Source organism: Beauveria bassiana, assembly GCF_000280675.1.
Source record: "Beauveria bassiana ARSEF 2860 unplaced genomic scaffold BBA_S00024, whole genome shotgun sequence".
Lineage (NCBI taxonomy): Eukaryota > Fungi > Ascomycota > Sordariomycetes > Hypocreales > Cordycipitaceae > Beauveria > Beauveria bassiana.
Window position 1 is genome coordinate 380719 of NW_007930859.1, and position 17922 is coordinate 398640.

At 48.5% G+C, this 17922-nt stretch overlaps 7 protein-coding genes across 7 annotated transcripts; 3 read left to right on the plus strand and 4 right to left on the minus strand.

Moving 5' to 3' along the window:
* Positions 1–1772: 1772 nt before the first annotated feature.
* BBA_07408 (DJ-1/PfpI family protein) lies at positions 1773–2573 on the minus strand (the record flags this gene model as incomplete). Its single annotated transcript, XM_008602505.1, has 3 exons — positions 1773–2173; positions 2289–2458; positions 2515–2573. The coding sequence occupies 3 exons, from the start codon at positions 2571–2573 to the stop codon at positions 1773–1775; spliced, it is 630 nt and encodes a 209-aa protein (XP_008600727.1).
* A 1367-nt stretch (positions 2574–3940) lies between these two features.
* BBA_07409 (uncharacterized protein) lies at positions 3941–5962 on the minus strand (the record flags this gene model as incomplete). Its single annotated transcript, XM_008602506.1, has 1 exon — positions 3941–5962. One exon carries the CDS (start codon positions 5960–5962, stop codon positions 3941–3943), a length of 2022 nt encoding a protein of 673 aa, XP_008600728.1.
* Positions 5963–7397: 1435 nt separating this feature from the next.
* On the plus strand, positions 7398–8281 carry BBA_07410 (glutathione S-transferase domain-containing protein; the record flags this gene model as incomplete). The annotated part of the gene is made up of 4 exons (XM_008602507.1): positions 7398–7440; positions 7503–7741; positions 7807–8007; positions 8066–8281. 4 exons carry the CDS (start codon positions 7398–7400, stop codon positions 8279–8281), a joined length of 699 nt encoding a protein of 232 aa, XP_008600729.1.
* A 1480-nt stretch (positions 8282–9761) lies between these two features.
* Positions 9762–10831, plus strand: BBA_07411 (cholera enterotoxin subunit A2; the record flags this gene model as incomplete). Its single annotated transcript, XM_008602508.1, has 2 exons — positions 9762–9794; positions 9848–10831. The coding sequence occupies 2 exons, from the start codon at positions 9762–9764 to the stop codon at positions 10829–10831; spliced, it is 1017 nt and encodes a 338-aa protein (XP_008600730.1).
* Positions 10832–11089: 258 nt separating this feature from the next.
* On the minus strand, positions 11090–12451 carry BBA_07412 (uncharacterized protein; the record flags this gene model as incomplete). Its single annotated transcript, XM_008602509.1, has 3 exons — positions 11090–11250; positions 11362–11404; positions 11459–12451. The coding sequence occupies 3 exons, from the start codon at positions 12449–12451 to the stop codon at positions 11090–11092; spliced, it is 1197 nt and encodes a 398-aa protein (XP_008600731.1).
* Positions 12452–15472: 3021 nt separating this feature from the next.
* On the plus strand, positions 15473–16506 carry BBA_07413 (short chain dehydrogenase; the record flags this gene model as incomplete). The annotated part of the gene is made up of 3 exons (XM_008602510.1): positions 15473–15973; positions 16049–16271; positions 16337–16506. 3 exons carry the CDS (start codon positions 15473–15475, stop codon positions 16504–16506), a joined length of 894 nt encoding a protein of 297 aa, XP_008600732.1.
* Positions 16507–16892: 386 nt separating this feature from the next.
* On the minus strand, positions 16893–17282 carry BBA_07414 (uncharacterized protein; the record flags this gene model as incomplete). Its single annotated transcript, XM_008602511.1, has 1 exon — positions 16893–17282. One exon carries the CDS (start codon positions 17280–17282, stop codon positions 16893–16895), a length of 390 nt encoding a protein of 129 aa, XP_008600733.1.
* Positions 17283–17922: the final 640 nt, after the last annotated feature.

A 17922-nucleotide genomic window follows, 5' to 3' on the forward strand; every position in this document is an offset into this window, starting at 1 on the left:
AACTCATTGTTTCTACAATCTTATGTGCATAGATGTGGTGCTTTTCTCGTATTTACACAAACGGTCACTTTCCACCAAAAAAAAGCCGTTGATAGATGAACAAATAAGAGATTAGGACACAGTCAAGCACCGAGTGAGACATCTATAATACATTACTTGGTTTTTTTTCTAGTTGGCTTTGGTTTTTCACTTTTGATTGGACTCATTCTTGCTTTGCGAAGCCTGCCGCTGAGGCGACACCTTCCATTGGCTTGGGGTTCGTCTGATCGATAACAGGCTGGCCAGCCATAATACGCGACACCGCACTGCTGCCTGGTATCAATCCCTCTCCTTGTTGTGCCTCTCGCCACTTGACACTTTCCTCCGTCACCCATAACCGTTGCCGAGCTTGGACTTCTCCCAATATTGACGCCGAAGACTCTAAGCGGTGGGCTTGGCTCAGCCTTTGCTATGGCACGTCGCTAACAACTCTATGTGCAGCGTATGTTTTTTCCATAGGTTTCCATGAAAATTTTCAATTGCGGATGTGACAAGAAGAGCACTTTTCACATCAAACGTTGTGCAGAAGCCATCACAAGGGGCTCTGACTGTCCGGATCTGATTGAGAAGACGATGGGATCGTCGAGGCAGGGCGATGATTGCCCTGAACACAGAGACGAGGGTTACTCTCGAACTTAGTTTACACTAGACGTGGCACTTTTGCCAGTACATGCAAGCTTTTTCTAGTTTTACAGTGAGTTATTTATGTATAGTAGTAGATGTCGCTGAACCTGAACTAAGCTATCGCTTCATATAACACGGGGATCATATAGATTAGCCACTCGTTCCTCCTAGCACCGCTTTTCGCGAAAGAGCCTTACCAAAGCCACACCCCGACGAAGCCAAGATCTTAAAGTGAGAAAGAAACGACAGCTAATAGAGAGGAATGGAGTAAATGAATTGACTGGCTGTTGCTGCATATGGAGTAGAGACAAGGCGGCATTAGCAGATGGTAATTCCTCCCGCCAGCAGCTGCAGATGATGTCCCCGCATGTAACGCCTTTGAGCTCGAGAAACGACTTTCGCTTGTAGCATTCAACTACCTCAACATCTTTGCGATCGCTGTATAGTGGAGCTCGCTACATGATGTAGTAGAGAGATGAGCCCAATGCAAAAAGGTCTGTGTATATATCACACGGCATGTCAGACGTTAATCCTATAATAGGGTTAGTAGTGGAGCTTGTTTTATTATTCGGCTAGTACATCCGAGCCTACTCGGCATTTATATAAATGTGGGAATGTACTACGTAACGTCGGAATTAAGATAAAACGCTAGGATATCGTAATACTTAAGAGAAGGTATTAGTAAGTAGAGAGGATAAGACGGTTAGCTAACCAAACGTCTGCAAGACATGGGTCTACTATATACTTAGCACTCTACCCTTTCCAATAGTAGTGAGCTTCTTATAATCGGGAGCTATCTTTTTCTTTCTTTATAACGTTACGCTAGCGACGTAAGCGTTTTCTATATTACGTGACTTTGAACGCCGCTATGATACCTTAGGGGTCAAGGGGGTATAACCGCTAGGCTAGGGCCTTCGGTCAAGTTACTTGGTTATTAGACACATCGACCAGCAATTTAAACCTTTGATTAGTTAGCTATCTATATTGTTTAGCCTGCTAAGAAAATGCATTGAACTCTACTTGACCGACTTTTCACAGTATCTTTTATATATCTATTTCGCTTCGAGTACTACTAATAGTGACTTCTTTTGTATTTACAGAGCCAATTATCATGTCCACATTGTGGTGTTGTAGTTACTACTACCGCTTGGCCATGCCGCCATTGTCATAATCATGTCCACTAGAGTGCCTTTGCCACTTGGCCACGTCTGCTGAATGAAAGAAGACATTACATCTAAGCCATTCAATAGCGCGCCGCTAGTCCAGAGTTTGCCGTCTCTTGTCCAGCGTTTGTCTACCCAGTTCGTCTGTGGGACCTGAGCCCGATACGTATCTAGGACAAAACGAGGCGCCGTAACGGTTTTCCCTTCAAGCAAGCCAGCTGCCAGTGGCCCTAGAAACCCAAAGCAAATGCTGATAAAGGCGGAGCTATCATTATAAGCCTGTCTTAGATATTGTATTTCGGTTTCGCTTGGGTCTCCAGAGCCAGTCGCGCCAATGATAACAATATCTAGAGGCGGACATGTTTCAAAAGAACACTATAAGAAATTAATTCTCCTTGAGTAGTAACGGGAATTTTCCTGGGATAATATATACCGTAGGCAAAATTATGACTCCACTAGTACCTAGTATAGGTAAAGCCGGTCCTTCCTCGGAAACCCAGTGGAACTGGAATTCATGCGCTTGTTGCTTGATGTGATTCGGGACAACAGCTTCCGGTAGCGGGTCAACGAATTTATGGCTCACATGGGTAAGGAGCTCGATAGGTGCCACATCAATAAGTTCCGTAAGTCCTCTTTTGGATGGAGCAGTTAGCCAGAGGATAAGATCGCGTAGGCATACTTGACTAACCCTTGAAGCAGAATAACACCAACCTGAATAGCGCGGTATGGATTTGTGAGGTTAAACATTGTGACAGGTTCGAGCTTTGTGGAGGTTGTAGCGAATGCTCAGTCAAGCAGAGCTGCAGAAGTTGCCAGAATAGAGATGCTTTTATAGATATTCAAACCATCTCTGACCAGTTGCCGTTACGCTTCTAATTCTCTCAAATCTACTCACCTAATAACACGAAGAGCTGAAAAGCTATGGCTTGGATCTATACACCGGAATATTACTGGCTAGATAGTCGTAAAAGAAGACATGATCGTAAGATATCGAAATAGAAACTCGCTCGCTTACCCCGCCTACTTAATTACTTACTCGTAAATCCGAACGAGAGTCGTTTATAGTTTCCGTAGTGGGGGGAGGGGGGGGGTGCCTTATATCAGTACATAGAGAAAAGGTACAACACTCGGATCTTAACTTGCTTTCAGAATGTTCCGTGTCATCCGAAATGCTCGTCTATCGTTCTGTATGTGTATATATCACTAACGTTTTCCTGCCCTAGAGTAGGCTTTAAGACGTGCTAACTAGCTTCATAAATATATATTGCCCTGCCCCCTTATAAGTTAGGAAAAGAAACCAACAAACTTTAGAGCCCTTAAGCCTATAGTATAATGCTTTAAACTCGGTGGTATTGCGCGGCAATATAATCTCTCCTAGCAGCAGCTTCGCGCCTTAACCCTAACGCAGTAGCTCTCATCATAGAGACGATCAACTCCTGCACAACGTACTGTCCTGACCCGACGACCATCACCGAGGGCACTCACACTTATATTACTTCTAGGATACTTGCGGCATATAACACCATTTCCCCTATAGGCATGCATTAATGACCTATGGGCCACCACGTTGACCGTCACCGACTGCCCTTGCACTCGCGTCGTTACTAGCTTGGTTCGGCGGCAATGGCACCGCTCCTGCGCAAACTTCCATGGCGCAGTCGACGTCCAGCATCGCCCCATCGAGCAGCGCCCGCCCAGCTGCCCCTGTCACCGGCGCCGCCAGCGTCATCGTCTGGTGTGTTGCTGGTGTCTCAACGCTCGCTGCGTTCTTTTTCTAAGACGGCGCTAAGACAAATGTAACAGGATGAAGGGAGAGTTGCTTGGCTGCAGGTTTTTAATGCATACGCCAAGATCATCCAGGTTATACAGTAGTTCTCCCTTTAGAATAATCAACACTATCGTCATGTTAACGTCACGCTCTCGACTAAACTTTCCGAATAATTTCGGTGACCCTAGATATACTCAGACCTAGGGTGCCGTCAAAGATAGCTACCAGTATTCGAGCTTTCAGACACCCCACCAGGATTAACCTTTCGGTCGTCTACTACGTTATATTAAAAAAAAATACTCGTTGCTATTTCTATCGAGGCTCATAAAAGATTTACGCTGGATATTCACAAGTGAAGAAGAGCCTTGTAGAATTCTACCCCGACTTGGCCAAACTTGACCTTTTGACTCGCATCGCCGCTGCGCACGTGAATAGTGTCTCTCCCGGATTTTGTCCAATCAATTTTACGGACGCTGATCCAGCGCAACCTCAATCTCTCTCGCGAAACAAACAGCAGCGAATCAACCGATTGCACATACACGATCCGGCCCTCCTGCGCGAGCGTGGGCGCACAAAACGGCACCCGGTTCGCCAAGTCGTCATTGTCCCAGCCGTCCAGCAACGCGTCGAGCAGCGAGCCGTCGGCACAGTCGCGCGACACAAACGCGCGAACCTTGGCCGCGGCCTCGCGACGCCGCTCCGAGTGGCATTTTGATGCAATGAGCTGCGAGGCTTGGCATAGAAGAAGCGCAAGGTCGAAGCGCAGCGGCCGCCGCTGCTGCTGCTGCTTCTGCTGGGCGACGTCGAGGATGGCGAAGAGCACAGTGTGGCACAGCCCGACAGGGAGCTCTGTGGCAGTTTCTAGACTGTTGACGAGGGACTGCAGGTGGTCCCGGGCCCGGCGGTGATTGTCCATCCAGTTGTGAAGGCATACGCAGGCACAGCACAAAGCGGCCGTGGCGGAGCGGTGCATCTCGGGCGGCTGGGCGTCGTCATCCCAGGCTTGGAGCCACTGCCAACTTGCCGCTGTCGGCTCGCAGTGTGTCTGCCGCGAGAGCTTGAGCGAAGATGAGAGGTCTTCCCAGTGCTTTCCCTCGGGAGGAAAGCCGCTGAGATGGACCAATAATGACTGCGTGAAGAGCCGGGCTTTCTTGTGCTCATCCACCTCTCTACGCAAGCAGTCGATGGCGGCGTTTCTGTCATTGAGGCAAGCGTTTAAGCTCGAGTTTTGGCTCTGGAAAACGTGCAGGTCGGCTTTCATCTCCTCTCGTTCAGCGATTAGCTTTGCGAGCTGCTCTTTCAATGAGACTTCCGTCGTATGCTGATTCGCCAACAGATTCTGCATGCATGAGTTCTTAGCCTGAACGGCGGCACATTCTGTACGGAGTCTGTTCATTTCGGCGTCCATAGCAACGCCATCGGCGCGAAGCCTGCTCAATTCAGCGTCCACAATAGCACCGTCAGCACGAAGTCTGCTCATTTCGGCCTCCATGACCTCAATTTCATCGCGCAGCACTGCCATCTCATCTCTGTCAACAGCAGTGGACTCGCGAAGCGCAGCCAGTTCACGTTGCGCAGCTGACTGTGCGGCATAGAGGTCCGCTACTTTTTGTCGCTGCGAAGCCTCTGTGGCTTGATGAGCAGCGCGGAGATCAACTAGCTCAGAGAATAGGTTGCTCTCGCTGACACGAGACTCGACTAGATCTGCATTCAAGCCAGCAAAGGCAGCACGAAGACCATCGAGCTCGGTAAGTAGGCTAGACTCGTGGGCACGGGACTCGGAGAGCTCAGCACTGATGGCTCGGTTCGTGTCTTCCATAGCTCGGTGAACCACACGAAGATGATCGATCTCAGCGATGAGGGTGGCCTCGCTGGCTCGGGACGCGGCTAAATCGGCGTTTAAAGCTCGATAGGCTTCATAGCGCGCAGAGTCTTCCATCACGCGCTGGCGCTCGATTGCACTGTCCAACATGCAAGCCATGTCAGGACCCAAGTGCTGCAACAGCTGCAGGGAGAACTCTTCATCGTGCAGCATGCATGCAAATGCTTTCATACTATCCTCGCCCTGAAGGATCTCTTTGGATCGCTGAGGTAAATTGGCATATGGCGGCGATGGTCGCTCATTGATTGTCCGCTGCGTGACATCAAACTGGGTCTGGATGTGCATCGCCTTTTCTGAGACATCTTCTGGTTTTAACTTGGTATCATGATGTCGTCTTGTGATTGCAGTGTCAGACTTTGCTATTTCGTCGACCTGGCCTGCGGATTTATTCAGAGAGCGGAGCTTGGCATGGCATTCGTCAAAGCCCTTCACAAGCCTATCAACAGTATCGAGGTTATCGCGGCTGTGTGCAGTGGCGCCGAACATGTCTAGTCAGCCAATATTCGAGAAAACGAAAAAAAAAAACGAAAGAAAAAAAGTTCGTTGATGAATATGAACGTTGGCGGTGTAGTCCTGTCGACACCAACCCCATGTTAGTTCGGCGGCCGGCGTCGGGCGTCAGGCGCCAGTCGCCCGATCACCACACAAAGCCGTTGAAGTCCCAAGAGTCCCAATATTGGGCATCGAGACATTGGCACTCCACAAAAAAGCTCCGTCGCTAGGATCTATGAGGTCTGATGACGATATTTAAGATTTCCCGATTATAGATGAGATGGAAAGGAATCTTTTCAATGTAAACAAATCCGCTAATAAGGGGCGATTCTTGGGTCTTTCTTTGTCGTGTATGTGGGCACACGTGCCTTAATATCGAGTACTGGCACTCGAGCATACGACATCATTCGAGATAATTCTACGCAATTGCCAGTCTCGATTTGTTTCGGGAGGTTGGGCTTGTGTTGCTATCGTCGGTGGGTTGTCGCTGTAAAGACCTCTCGTCAACGGATGCCAACGACGCGGAACCTACCACTGTGTGGCCGCTGTCAGGATCGAAGCTAGCACCACAGCCCGATGTTGGGATGGCACCGCCGCGGTAGACCTCCGATTGGGAAAGAAAGTAGTGGGGTGTCGCATTGCCCTTGATATAATTCATCCAGGCGAGGGGTGTTGCATTGCATGTCGCTTGATGGTAGCGACCGTTGAAGATGGCGTCTCATTGTGCAGACTGCCTAGGCGAACGTCGTGGATCCGTGAAACGTCAAAATAATTAACCCGAAAATATCTTTTTCAGCGCCTGGCGGTAATTGCTAATCAGAGAAAGCTTCACACCCCAATCTTCTCTGATGGAGAATGGGCGGCGGATGCTCCACGGGCGGAATCTACAAGGCAGGCAATGCATGCAAGTTGCCAAGAAAACAGTCAAGCTTTGCACACAGTTTCCTTGAAAAAGCTCTCAAGATAATAGATGTCTAGCTATCATTTTGAAACACTTGTATCCAGAGTCAAAGATGAGCAGCGCCAGTCAGTCTTATAGATGGAACATGGCCGTTGATCTGCGCTCTGCCACAACTCCATAATAACCTCGGATAGAGAGCTTGATATGACGAAAGCGTGCTAGTGAACAACTTGGTAAGCTAAAATAAATACATGTAACACTAGCATTCGATTTCATCATTGGTTGAGACAAAGAGCCACTAACTAGCACGCACTCCATGTGCCTTGCAGATGGCATCATTGCACTGTATTATAAATCCAACCAACCCCGCACAACGCCAAATAGGGGATCGACGAAGTTGCCGGTACTTTGCTATAAATTGAGTGTATTCTCTATCATTTGATCTTGAAACATTGCTTAGAATCCGTAATTCCACTTTGAAACTTGCAAGTTTATCTGAATAGAACAAGGTCCACTACACCCGTCACCATGGCCGCTAAAATCAAGCTCTACACTAACCATGGCTGTCCTTGTAAGTTATTCTTGCCGCTCCTCGGCAGCTATCGACAACTGACGAGAAAAAAAATACTTCAGGGGCCCATCGTGCTCATATTGCCCTTGCTGAGCTCGGCATTCCGTACGAGGAGGAAATCATTGACCTCTCTGTCCCTCGCACTGCCGAGTACCTAGCCATCAATCCCCGCGGCCTCGTTCCCAGTTTGTCCTACAATGGCGAGATCATCACTGAATCTGCCGTTGTTTCCCAATTTCTCGCCGACGCGCACCCGTCGCACCTCGTGCCGACGGCCGGCACACCAGACGCCGCTCTCCAGGTGCGCCAGACTTTTCATGTAGCCATCCCCCCAAGACCATCATCCTCACTGACAACATGTTGCAGCGCGCCCGCATCGGCTTTTTTGTCGATACGTACTTTACCAAAGCCAACAGCCTGAGCACCAAGGTAGCATTTGCCAAGACGGATGCTGAGGCGGAAGAGGCCGCGGCCGAATTCGTCAAGCAGGTTGCCAAGGAGGTTGAGCCACTACTGGCCGATGCGGCACCTTACTTTGGAGGCAGCAAGACGTTGACATTGGCCGAGGTTGGTTGATTTGGCTTGAAAAACATTGCTTCTTATATGTCGCTGACTCCATACATAGGTTCTCACCGGTTCGTTCTTGCTGAGACTGTTCGCATTGCCCAAGCACGGCGTCGTGACGGACAGCCTTGTCAAAGACTTGCCTACCAAGACCCCCAACTTTTACAAGTGGGCATCAAAGGTCATTGAGCACCCCAGCGTCACGGGGATTTGGAATGAAGAGAAGGTTGTTGCTGGAACTAAGGCGCGTCTGGAGAAGCTCAAGGCTTCAGCTTGAGTGTGTTTACAAGATCAATAATCAAACATCAGTCAGAATATCATATCATCCATGTAAAGATGACTACCCTACTTCCAAAGAAACTCAGACCAGTGAAAGATATCCCCCGTATCAAGAGTAGCTGGAACGGTCCAAGGACGTGGCATAGGGTGCTGGCATTGCGAGACATGTCTTTGTTGCTAGAGGTAGTAGCCTAGGAGGGATTCGGCGTATATAGTAATCATGTAGCATGGATTATGCATGTACGGAGCCCCATGCCATGGAAAACAAGAGCACGGGGCAAGGTCAAGTGGGATCTCCGTCCAATGGTTTTCTGAGTAAGTGGTGTTCCCGGTTTTTTCAGACGACGAGTCACGTAACGTGCTAGTATCAATTCAGCGCGAATCAATAGCAATGTCGGCATCGAACGTCGACTTAGCTTAATATTAGCATAGCATCGGCCCCACACACAGGAATAAGTCTTCTATCACGTAGAACATTGATTGGGCATAGAAACAGTGTTGATTAAGGAGCAAAAGAAGACTGCAGCGCGAGGGGTTCTAGAGGACACCCTGATAGGGTGGATACCTCTGCTAGCATATAAATTTGCCCCTATTATAGGTATTGATCCCTATAGGCGTGTCTTGTGATACCCTCCATTTAACGTCTTCTCATGCTAGCTCCACATGTATACTCGGTCTACAATAACGGACTTGAATCAGGCTATTTCTTAAGCAGTCCAGTAACAACCCAGGGTCGTAGTTACGTACAATCTATCCCAGAGCCACCAAGTCAACCTGTCTACACTAGGCTTTACCTAAGTTTTATCTGTGATAGAGCTTATACTAGTACTTACTAACATAAGGATAAAAACCACCTAAATCCTAACCAGCGCTTCACGTAGTATACTTTGCATACCCTAACGAGCTAGTATTATTATCGTGGTATCAGCCTGATTTAGTGAAAGCTCGGGTAGGGCTCGGCTCGGACAGGTTAACTTCGTGGATCTGGGACAGGTTATCTCTGACCTCCCCAGGGCTGTCTTACCTAGTCATGTACACTCTCTCTTCTAATATACAATCCATGTAACGCGCCGGCATTGGTTAAGGTTAGACAGTAATGCCGAGTTCACTTGGCATTAGTATACTATCTTGCCTATACGTAAGGTAATACCTCATCTAAATATAATAAATCTATAACAACTGCTTGACTCAGCCTATTTACAAGAGAGATTTAACCCCCTGTAATGTTCTATAGCATGAGCTTTATTTTAATACGTAACTATATAGATGAATTAGGCCGAGAATTTTCTTTACTACCATTGTTTTTAGAAAAAAAGGTATATATATATAAGCTATAGAAGATTCCCCCCGAAAAAAAAAACCAGACTCAACAAACTCATCTAGACAGTCCTTACATTAGTTTCACTGCTTGACTTGTTCTAAATTCTCATTCATTCAATCCAGATCAGATGAAACTCTCCTCCGCTCTTCTGCTCGCTATGCTTAGCAGCTTTAGTGTTGCTGTGCCCTTTGTAAGTCCTGGACGGATCTATAGATTGCGAAGAGACTTTACTAACGGATCTAGAACCAAAGATCTGCAGAAAACAACAGGCCTGACTGTGTTGAAAAGGAGCAGAACGATGGATATGTCGTCGACGAGAAACCTGAAGACAATGGTACAAACTTGGACGCTCCAACACCTATCAACGTTGATACGCCCGGCGACAAACTTCCCTGGGTAAAACCCGGCAGCTATAAGGCTGTAGCTTGCGAACGTTCCAAAAAGGAGAAGTTTTGCGGTAGCCAATCATTTTGCATGCTTTACAATTTCGGCTTCAGGCCTGACGACAGGTACAAGAGTGCCCATGAATGCCTCGCAGCCAGAGAGAAACGACCGGCTCCCAAGGTTGTCTACCGAGGGGACAACCGGGCTCCCGAGGTATTCCAAAAAGCAGGCGGAATCACTCCCACGCTCGACAGACCAATGTTAAACGAGTCTTATAGCTTGAAGGCGCACCATGAAGGAAGAAAACTGGTCCCCACGGCGTACAGCTCGACTACGTCGCTGTTTGGCACTGCATTCGGGTATTCACTCAGGAATAATAAAGGGGATGGCTGGGTCTATAAGATACACCCTACCCCGAATATGATAGACCTGGGCGCATCGAACTTTACCCTCGAATGGTTTAACGAGGAGGAGTTTTCCGCTCTAGGAGGAATACGTTGGGACCAGGTTGAAGCCTGGATGGCTATTCCTAACATGGTCACTGGGAAAAAGATTACGTCAGACGATCCCCATATGTTTAGGGAGGAAGAGGCCTTTATTAAAAAATTTCCTGAGCAGAAGTGGATCAAGAACGATGAGTATAACCCAAAATACGACGAATTCACTACTAGCGGCGGGCAGCCACAGCTGGCCGGCGACGATTTCAACCTTGAGAAATATAAGGAAAAGACGCTGGAGCAATGGGCTTTTGACTTTTTAGACAAGAATGGCGCGCCTGTGGGCTGGACTGGTACCTTTCCCTTTATTGGACCCGCGGAGAGTGATCCCGTCAGAAAGATCTGACGGAAATCTTCTGGCGAAATTCTGGGATTGATCGTGCGAAGAATCAATGGTTAGCCGTGGTTTGTGAGGGGCACGATTCCAAGTCAAGTCATCTCAACGCAAATGTCGGTACAAAGGCTAGTGGTCTCGATACGCATGTTCTTTGAGTGTCATAGGTCGCCCAGCAGGCATTCACCCTTAGCCGATGGTAGCCCTCGACTGTTTCTGATCCCACGTTCAGAATGTTAGCTATTTCTTAGTGTCCTGGTAGAGGCTATTTTAAGTAGCGCTAGAAAAGAAAAAGATGTTGATAAACGCGAAATCAATCTTGGTCTGAACTATGGTCGTCGACGTCGAAGTAATGAACACATGTGAGCGAGGTATAGGCAGGAAGGCCAGGGCTCGGCTAGTCAGAGCTTGGCAAAGTATCCGCACCTGCCCTGATAAAAACAAGTATTATTACAAAATTTAACAACATAACAACACAATAACCCAGTTCCTATCATCACGTTCTTAGGGCCCGAGTAAGGAGAGCATAGCGCGGCACTCACTGGCGCACTTGGCGCCATACTTTGGTAGCTTATTGGCATTACACTGCAAGTCTGTCTTTAGCTTTTGAAATCAGCGAGAGTTCTTGTTCAGGCTCACCTTGCACTTTGCGAACCAATAAATCGGCTCCGGCTTGATCTTCTTCTTCTTCTTGGCCATTTCCTGGGCCTCTACTCTCTTGACCGCGTCCGCCAGCTTGGTGCAGCTCTGCTGAATCTCCGTTGTCAATTTCGCGTCCTCTGGCCGCTCCGTTCCAATCCTCTCGCACAATACGGCCAGCTCTTCAAGGCCCTTGATACGCTGCTTTTCCTTGATCTCTTCCTGGCGGCGCGCATTCTCTTTGGCGGTCGCCTCCCTCTGCAGGCGCTGGTTCTTGTCCCAGTCCGTCTCGAACCCGAGCTGCAGCGCGCCGCCAATGCCCTTGACCATCTTATACTTAAGCTCGTTGCCGTAGATATCATTGCGCTGCGGGCCGCCGATGGCTTCCTGCAGGCTAGCCATGGCGTCGTCAAACCACTTGAGCCCGTATCCGATGGGGTTATCCCACTGCTTAATAGAGTCAAGCGCGCTGTGCGCGTAGGGCGCCACGAGCACAAAGACGGCCGCCTTGCCGGCTGACCTAGGCACGGAGAAGCGGGCCATTCTATAGGGCTTGGACACCTTGGAAAATCCTTTCGCTGGCGCCTTGGAGGGTCCCTTCGCCGGCGCCTTGAACGGTGCCTTGGCTGGGTCCTTGACCGGTTTGACAGGCTTGCCCGAGCTGTCGCAGCATAAGCCCCTTTTGCGGAAGCATGGCTTGCACTTTTTTTGAGGACCGAGAGGCTGACCTGGGATTCTCGTCACGCCAGGCTTAATGTTCGGATCCTTGGGCTTGTGGTACGGCGTAGGCGATCCAGGCATTTGTCGTAGAGGGGGTTTAGGGCTTGAAGGCGGTTTCAGTGACCCGGCCGGCCCCCAATCCTTGATACCGTCCTTGATTGCATCAGCGATTAGCTGGCCGGGCGGCGTCGGGGCCTGCGGCGCTCTACCTAAAATTGCGACATGGGCAGAGCTTAGCCCGAGAAGGGCAAGACAGAGGATTGCAACCTTCATGCTGTGTGTGATACTAGAAATGAAGAGGGCGTCCGTACATGAATCAGACCTAATAGAAGACTTATTATAAGTATGTAGGTATAATGGAAGCAAATAGATTACGTTAAATATTTCACCTAGAAGGGCTATCTTACGGTTCTATAGGCAGGCGCTGAGCGTGTAGCAAATGCAATTTAAAGGTGATATAACTCGTAGCTTATATATAAATGATTTTCATAGGTTTTTACCAGCATAGACTATACGGGCCGAGCCTTTCCTATATAATAGTATTTCACTATATTAGGTCCTGACTTACTTTCTATTGCCTTTCGGATGAGCCGATTTATGGCTTTCAACACAATAATTATACCCGTACTATAGCTGATCTTAACTCATTTGCTATGCCTTCTCAGCTGAATGGGGCTATAGCTCTAATATTATTTATTACCGTAGTGCCACCTAGGGTTCACATCATGGTTCTATAATCGAATGCCTATATAGATCCACAACGGGTCGTCTCGACTCGGGCCTTTGCTGGTTTATGAATTCCGCCTAGCAGATTTATTGAGTAATGCCCTTGACAGTACATAGTTGTGACTGGATCTTAACTTGTCTATGGCCTAGCGAAGACGATGTTCTAATGCCTTTTTTCGATGCACCTGTCGAAGATGATCCGCCAATGGATCCGATACTACTAGAGATAGAAACAGCGTAAGAAAAAAGGGTATCACCATGCCTGGATGGATCGATACAGCCCTTCAAGGGGCCATCATTATTGGAGACCGCACCACCCTCCCCTGACACCGCAATGTAGTGCAGCGAAGACGCATGCCTAACCAATAAGTCATCACCTCTTCCTGAAGGTCAGTGGGCAGTGGATAGACTGCTCGGAAAATGGCCGTACAGGGAGAATACCCCATTATTACCTGCGGTGGGAAGGTGAACACAGTTTCGAGCCGGAAAAAGATGTCTACGCAAATATGCGTAGAGAATTCAAGCGACGGAAATTTACTAGGCTCCACGAAGGAGCACATGTCATGAAGCGGACCAAGACTCGAAATGGCGAGACATGGTACCTTGTAGCATCTTAGGAGACTACCCGTTGGCATTGGTGATTTGCTGCGTATCTGGCGGGAAGCCACCTTCTGTCCTCTCGCTCTCTCTTGAACTAAGGAACGCCGCACATATAATGCCATGCGAAGCGCTTGGGTTCCTGACTAAAAAAAAAGCAGGTCTCATTGATTCTTAGTATACTCCCGTTAAAGAAGCACAGTTAGGGCAGCCCTTTGCTTATGGTGAGCGACGACTTCCTGGATGACGTGGATAGCTGGACACTGCTGTTCCACCTAGGTGAAGTAGGCATTTGCTATGACCAACCACAGGATGTTCTCATTAAACCCCTACAGAGAGTAATAGTTGCTAATGGCAATGGCGGCTACGTTAAGTGCTTTTTTAAACGCTTTGCTCTCTCATTTAGACCCGAGCATGCGCGGACAGAACTTAGCACGCTCAAACGACTTACTCTGGCGCACATACCGCCACCACCACAAGCGCTCATTTATCGCCTCTATAGTGCTACTTGCGATAGGCACAGATTAGCAGGCATGCTGTTTTCTTAGATTAAAAATAAAGGCGTTTTATCACGAGCCAGAGCAGAGCAAAGCGCTATTAAACTTAGAAGACACTAGACAGCCCAGATCCGCGAGACTATGCAGTTACTTTATAATGAAAATACCATCTAGGTAACGTCAAGGCAGAAAATTTTATGATTAATATAGATGACAATGCGTGGGTTATTAACTTTAGTGGAAGCTACACCCTGGGTTAGGTTGACGAGGGAATCGCGGGCACAGCAGTAGGCGATCTACAAGGGCTGTCTAGAATTATGCGCATCCTGGCTTGATGGATTGTGTGTTTTGTTCCTCTGAAGTCGCGTGCTACCTATTTTTGGTCTGTGATTAAGTAATCTATTTCTTCTCCCCCAATTCTTGTGGCCGGTTGTCATTTCGAATAAATTCTCGATTCCGTGTAGGGTATGGCCAATTCCAGATTGATAGCAAGCTTGCGACGAGGACAGCAGCGAGAATAGGCTCAGCAAACGACGCGCAATAAAAGGACAGAAAGAGCTGTAAGAGGGCATCGAAATCTCGATACAGTCTCGATTCGAAGGCTTTCCGCTGCGCATACTACCGAACACCAGCTGCGATCCCACCCAGGCAGGCATACACGTCGGCTTTCTGGTCCCTGCTTGCGGGCTCCCGCTGGTCCCTGTACAAAGACCAGGAGACAAAAGTTGTTGGCGCAACGCGCCGGCGGCGGCAACCGCAAACGCATAACGCCAGCATCATCATGATCCCGCTGACGGGTATCGATTCAGACAGACATATGCCATTGGGCGCGACACTGCTACAGTTGGAGGATGATGACAGGAAATGTATGCCAGGGGCAACTGGTGAGAACATGGGCGCGACGCGCCCAGTTGGGGCCCACTTGGCGGGTACGACTGTACATTGATCCGTAGAAGGCTCGATAGCACGTCCAAAAGCCTACACTAGGGCGCAGACGGACGTAATAGTCAAATCAAATCAAAGGTCCCTGCTTGCACTGATGACTGACAACGGCAAGTGGGTGCTCTGGCGTGCGCTGCACCTGAGCACCTGATTGCAAATGTCCCATCAACTAGCGTCAGGCCAAACCAAAAGCCAGCGGACATGCATACCGGCGGAGCAGCGCGGAAGCCGCGGGCCGAGATTTGCGGAACGGAGCGGGGCACTCCGCCACCCGGACTGCCGGATAAGGGCCCAAGCAAATACACTTGTTACGAAGACCAGTCGTTATACGGAGATTAGCTTTTGTTTTCTCCGAATTATGTACCTACGCTTAAAGCCAAGAGGGCATGGTGTCGGCATACTGAGCGCGTATTTATATTTTAGTAGAAGCTAGTTGATTAAAAAAAAGACGAGTTGAAAATCTACACAGAGCAAAAGCAACCCCGATATTTTCCTAATAAGACTTTTGACTACCCAATTCTAGATCGGCATCATGACTGCCAACAATGACAACATTCTTACCAAGGTGAAGCACCACAAGAAGTCTTACGACGCTATCTCCCCTTCTCGCCCTGAGCTCTCCCAGACGGGCAAGGTCGTCCTTGTCACAGGAGCTTCCGAAGGCATCGGGTATGCCATTGCTCGTGGATTCGGCCTAGCAGGTGCTGCGAAAGTTATCATCACTGGTCGACGCCAGAGTGCTCTCGACGAGGCGGTTGTAACCTTGTCCCGGACCTCGCAGACTACCTTTGTGGCTCGCGTGCAGGATGCCTCCAATGTTACCGACATTGAGAGCTTCTGGAAGTCTCTGGACGACGAGGGTGTCGTTGTTGATGTTTTAGTACTGAATGTAGCCCGGATTTCACCCTCTGGCAGTATCGTGGACATTGGATACAAGGAGGTGATTGCTGACCTCGGCACAAACGTTGGCGGCGTGGCCGCTGCGGCTCATTTCTTCTATCATCAGAAGAAGAGAGACTCATCTCGCAAGCTGGTATGGCTCCACACATGATTTTTAGACACCTAGTTGCGACAGGCGAGCCCTGACTAACAAGTTCTCCGACGCAAGTCTCTGATTGGCATTTCGACCATGGCCATACACGATTTCGATGTCGCCGGCTTTGTTCCAAACTATTCCGCTTCCAAAAGCGCGGGGACTATTCTGGTCCAGCAGATTGCCAAAGGTGTGCCGGCAGACGATATGCAAGTCGTCAACTTTCACCCGGGAGCAATCTTTACTTCCGTAGCCAAGAAGGCTGGCTACACGAGCGAAACACTGCCGTGGGATGATGGTAAGAGCTACATGCCAGAATGAAGAAAAAAAAAAAAACGGATACTGACCCTTGATGTGCCACAGCGGATCTTCCTGGACACTATGCTGTGTGGGCGGCATCCGACGAAGCCAAGTTTTTGCATGGTCGCTTCACGTGGGCGGCTTGGGATGTAGATGAGATATCTTCTGGCTCAATCAGAGAGCGCATTACGACTGATTCCAATTACCTCAAAGTGGGTGTAGTTGGGATCTAACCAGCAATTCTAGGAATAAGACAATATCAGGTAGACCGATTACGGAATAGCGCTCTAGTAAAGATAGATGCACCCTCTTCTACTTATAGTAGCTTTATCAATAGGAGGTACGAACCACTATAGTCATCTATCACCTGATCTTTTGTTTTGATCGGAACGTGATTGGTTTTGCTGTGCATCTACATCTCATATGACCGAGACAGGGGTGAGATGATGGGCATAGCACGCCAATCCTTGATAGTAACTGCCAATTGACTATGGCTATCATTTATCTCCTCACTTAGTACCGAACAAGCATCATTGTTATAATAAGAAGAAATTAAGGCATTTTAAGTATAGCAGCTGACGTCAATTATTAGCTAACACGTTAATTATTAGCTGACTCGTCAATTATTGGCTGACTCGTCAATTGGCTCAGTCAGCTCCCACACCTTCTGAAAACGACCTTGGGCGTCCCTTTCCGCCATAAACATGAGCTCCATATGCTGCTCCGGATTGTCCCCAAAAATCAGATTCACAGTATAGCGGACAGCAATCTTGTTACCCTGCTGAACAAGAAAGTTGACTTTGCCTTCCCATTTGCGACAGATTGTGCGGAAATGTGTAACTTTTTCGACAGATTGTTCAAAGTCGGTACGCCCACCACCCGCATGCAAGCGTACATAGTCGGGACTCAGGTGCCGCTGGCAAAATTCGCGAGAGGTGGCTGGATCACCAATAATAGTACCGTTGAACCATTCTTCAAACTCTTTCGCAGTGATTTCGGATGGTGACATTGTCGATTGAGACAAGGACGTGCGCGGCCAACGTACAGCACGAGGTCGGTCTCTTGGGTGGTGATGATCAGTTGAACGCCGGGCTCAGACTTTTTGTGGCAGAGTTGAACGATAACTTGGCGTAATATTGCAAGAGTGAGAATATTATTGGGAAGATTGAATTGTGCCCAGTTTTTCTTTTTTTTTTTTTTTTTTTTGGAAGTGAGCGCTGTACAGCTGGCAAGGCCAACCACTTTTAAAATGCGCAAAGTTTGCATAGCCAACTTGTTATGACATGTTGGAGCGGACTTGATTTATAAGCCCAAATTAAGCAGACAGCCGAGCCTGTTCTTCTGATTGTTGAAGCGGACTTGCTAACAAATATGGCCGATTCTCTTAGAGTTGTGCTAGCACTGATGCTGTGGCTGACTGATATAATGAGACAATAGACAAAAGCGTTCAAATGCGGCTTATGTGGATACTAGACAGTGTGGCAAGTTGCCGATCGCCCAAGTCTCGATGAACCTTAATGCTTGCGGGGGTAATTTGGTCACTTTGCCGTGGGCCTCTGGCTCGCCGTGAACAGCCAAGCACCAGGTATCGATCAAAGTCCGCAAACAAATCCGCATCACATGCCTGCCGGAGTTAATATCAAGATGTC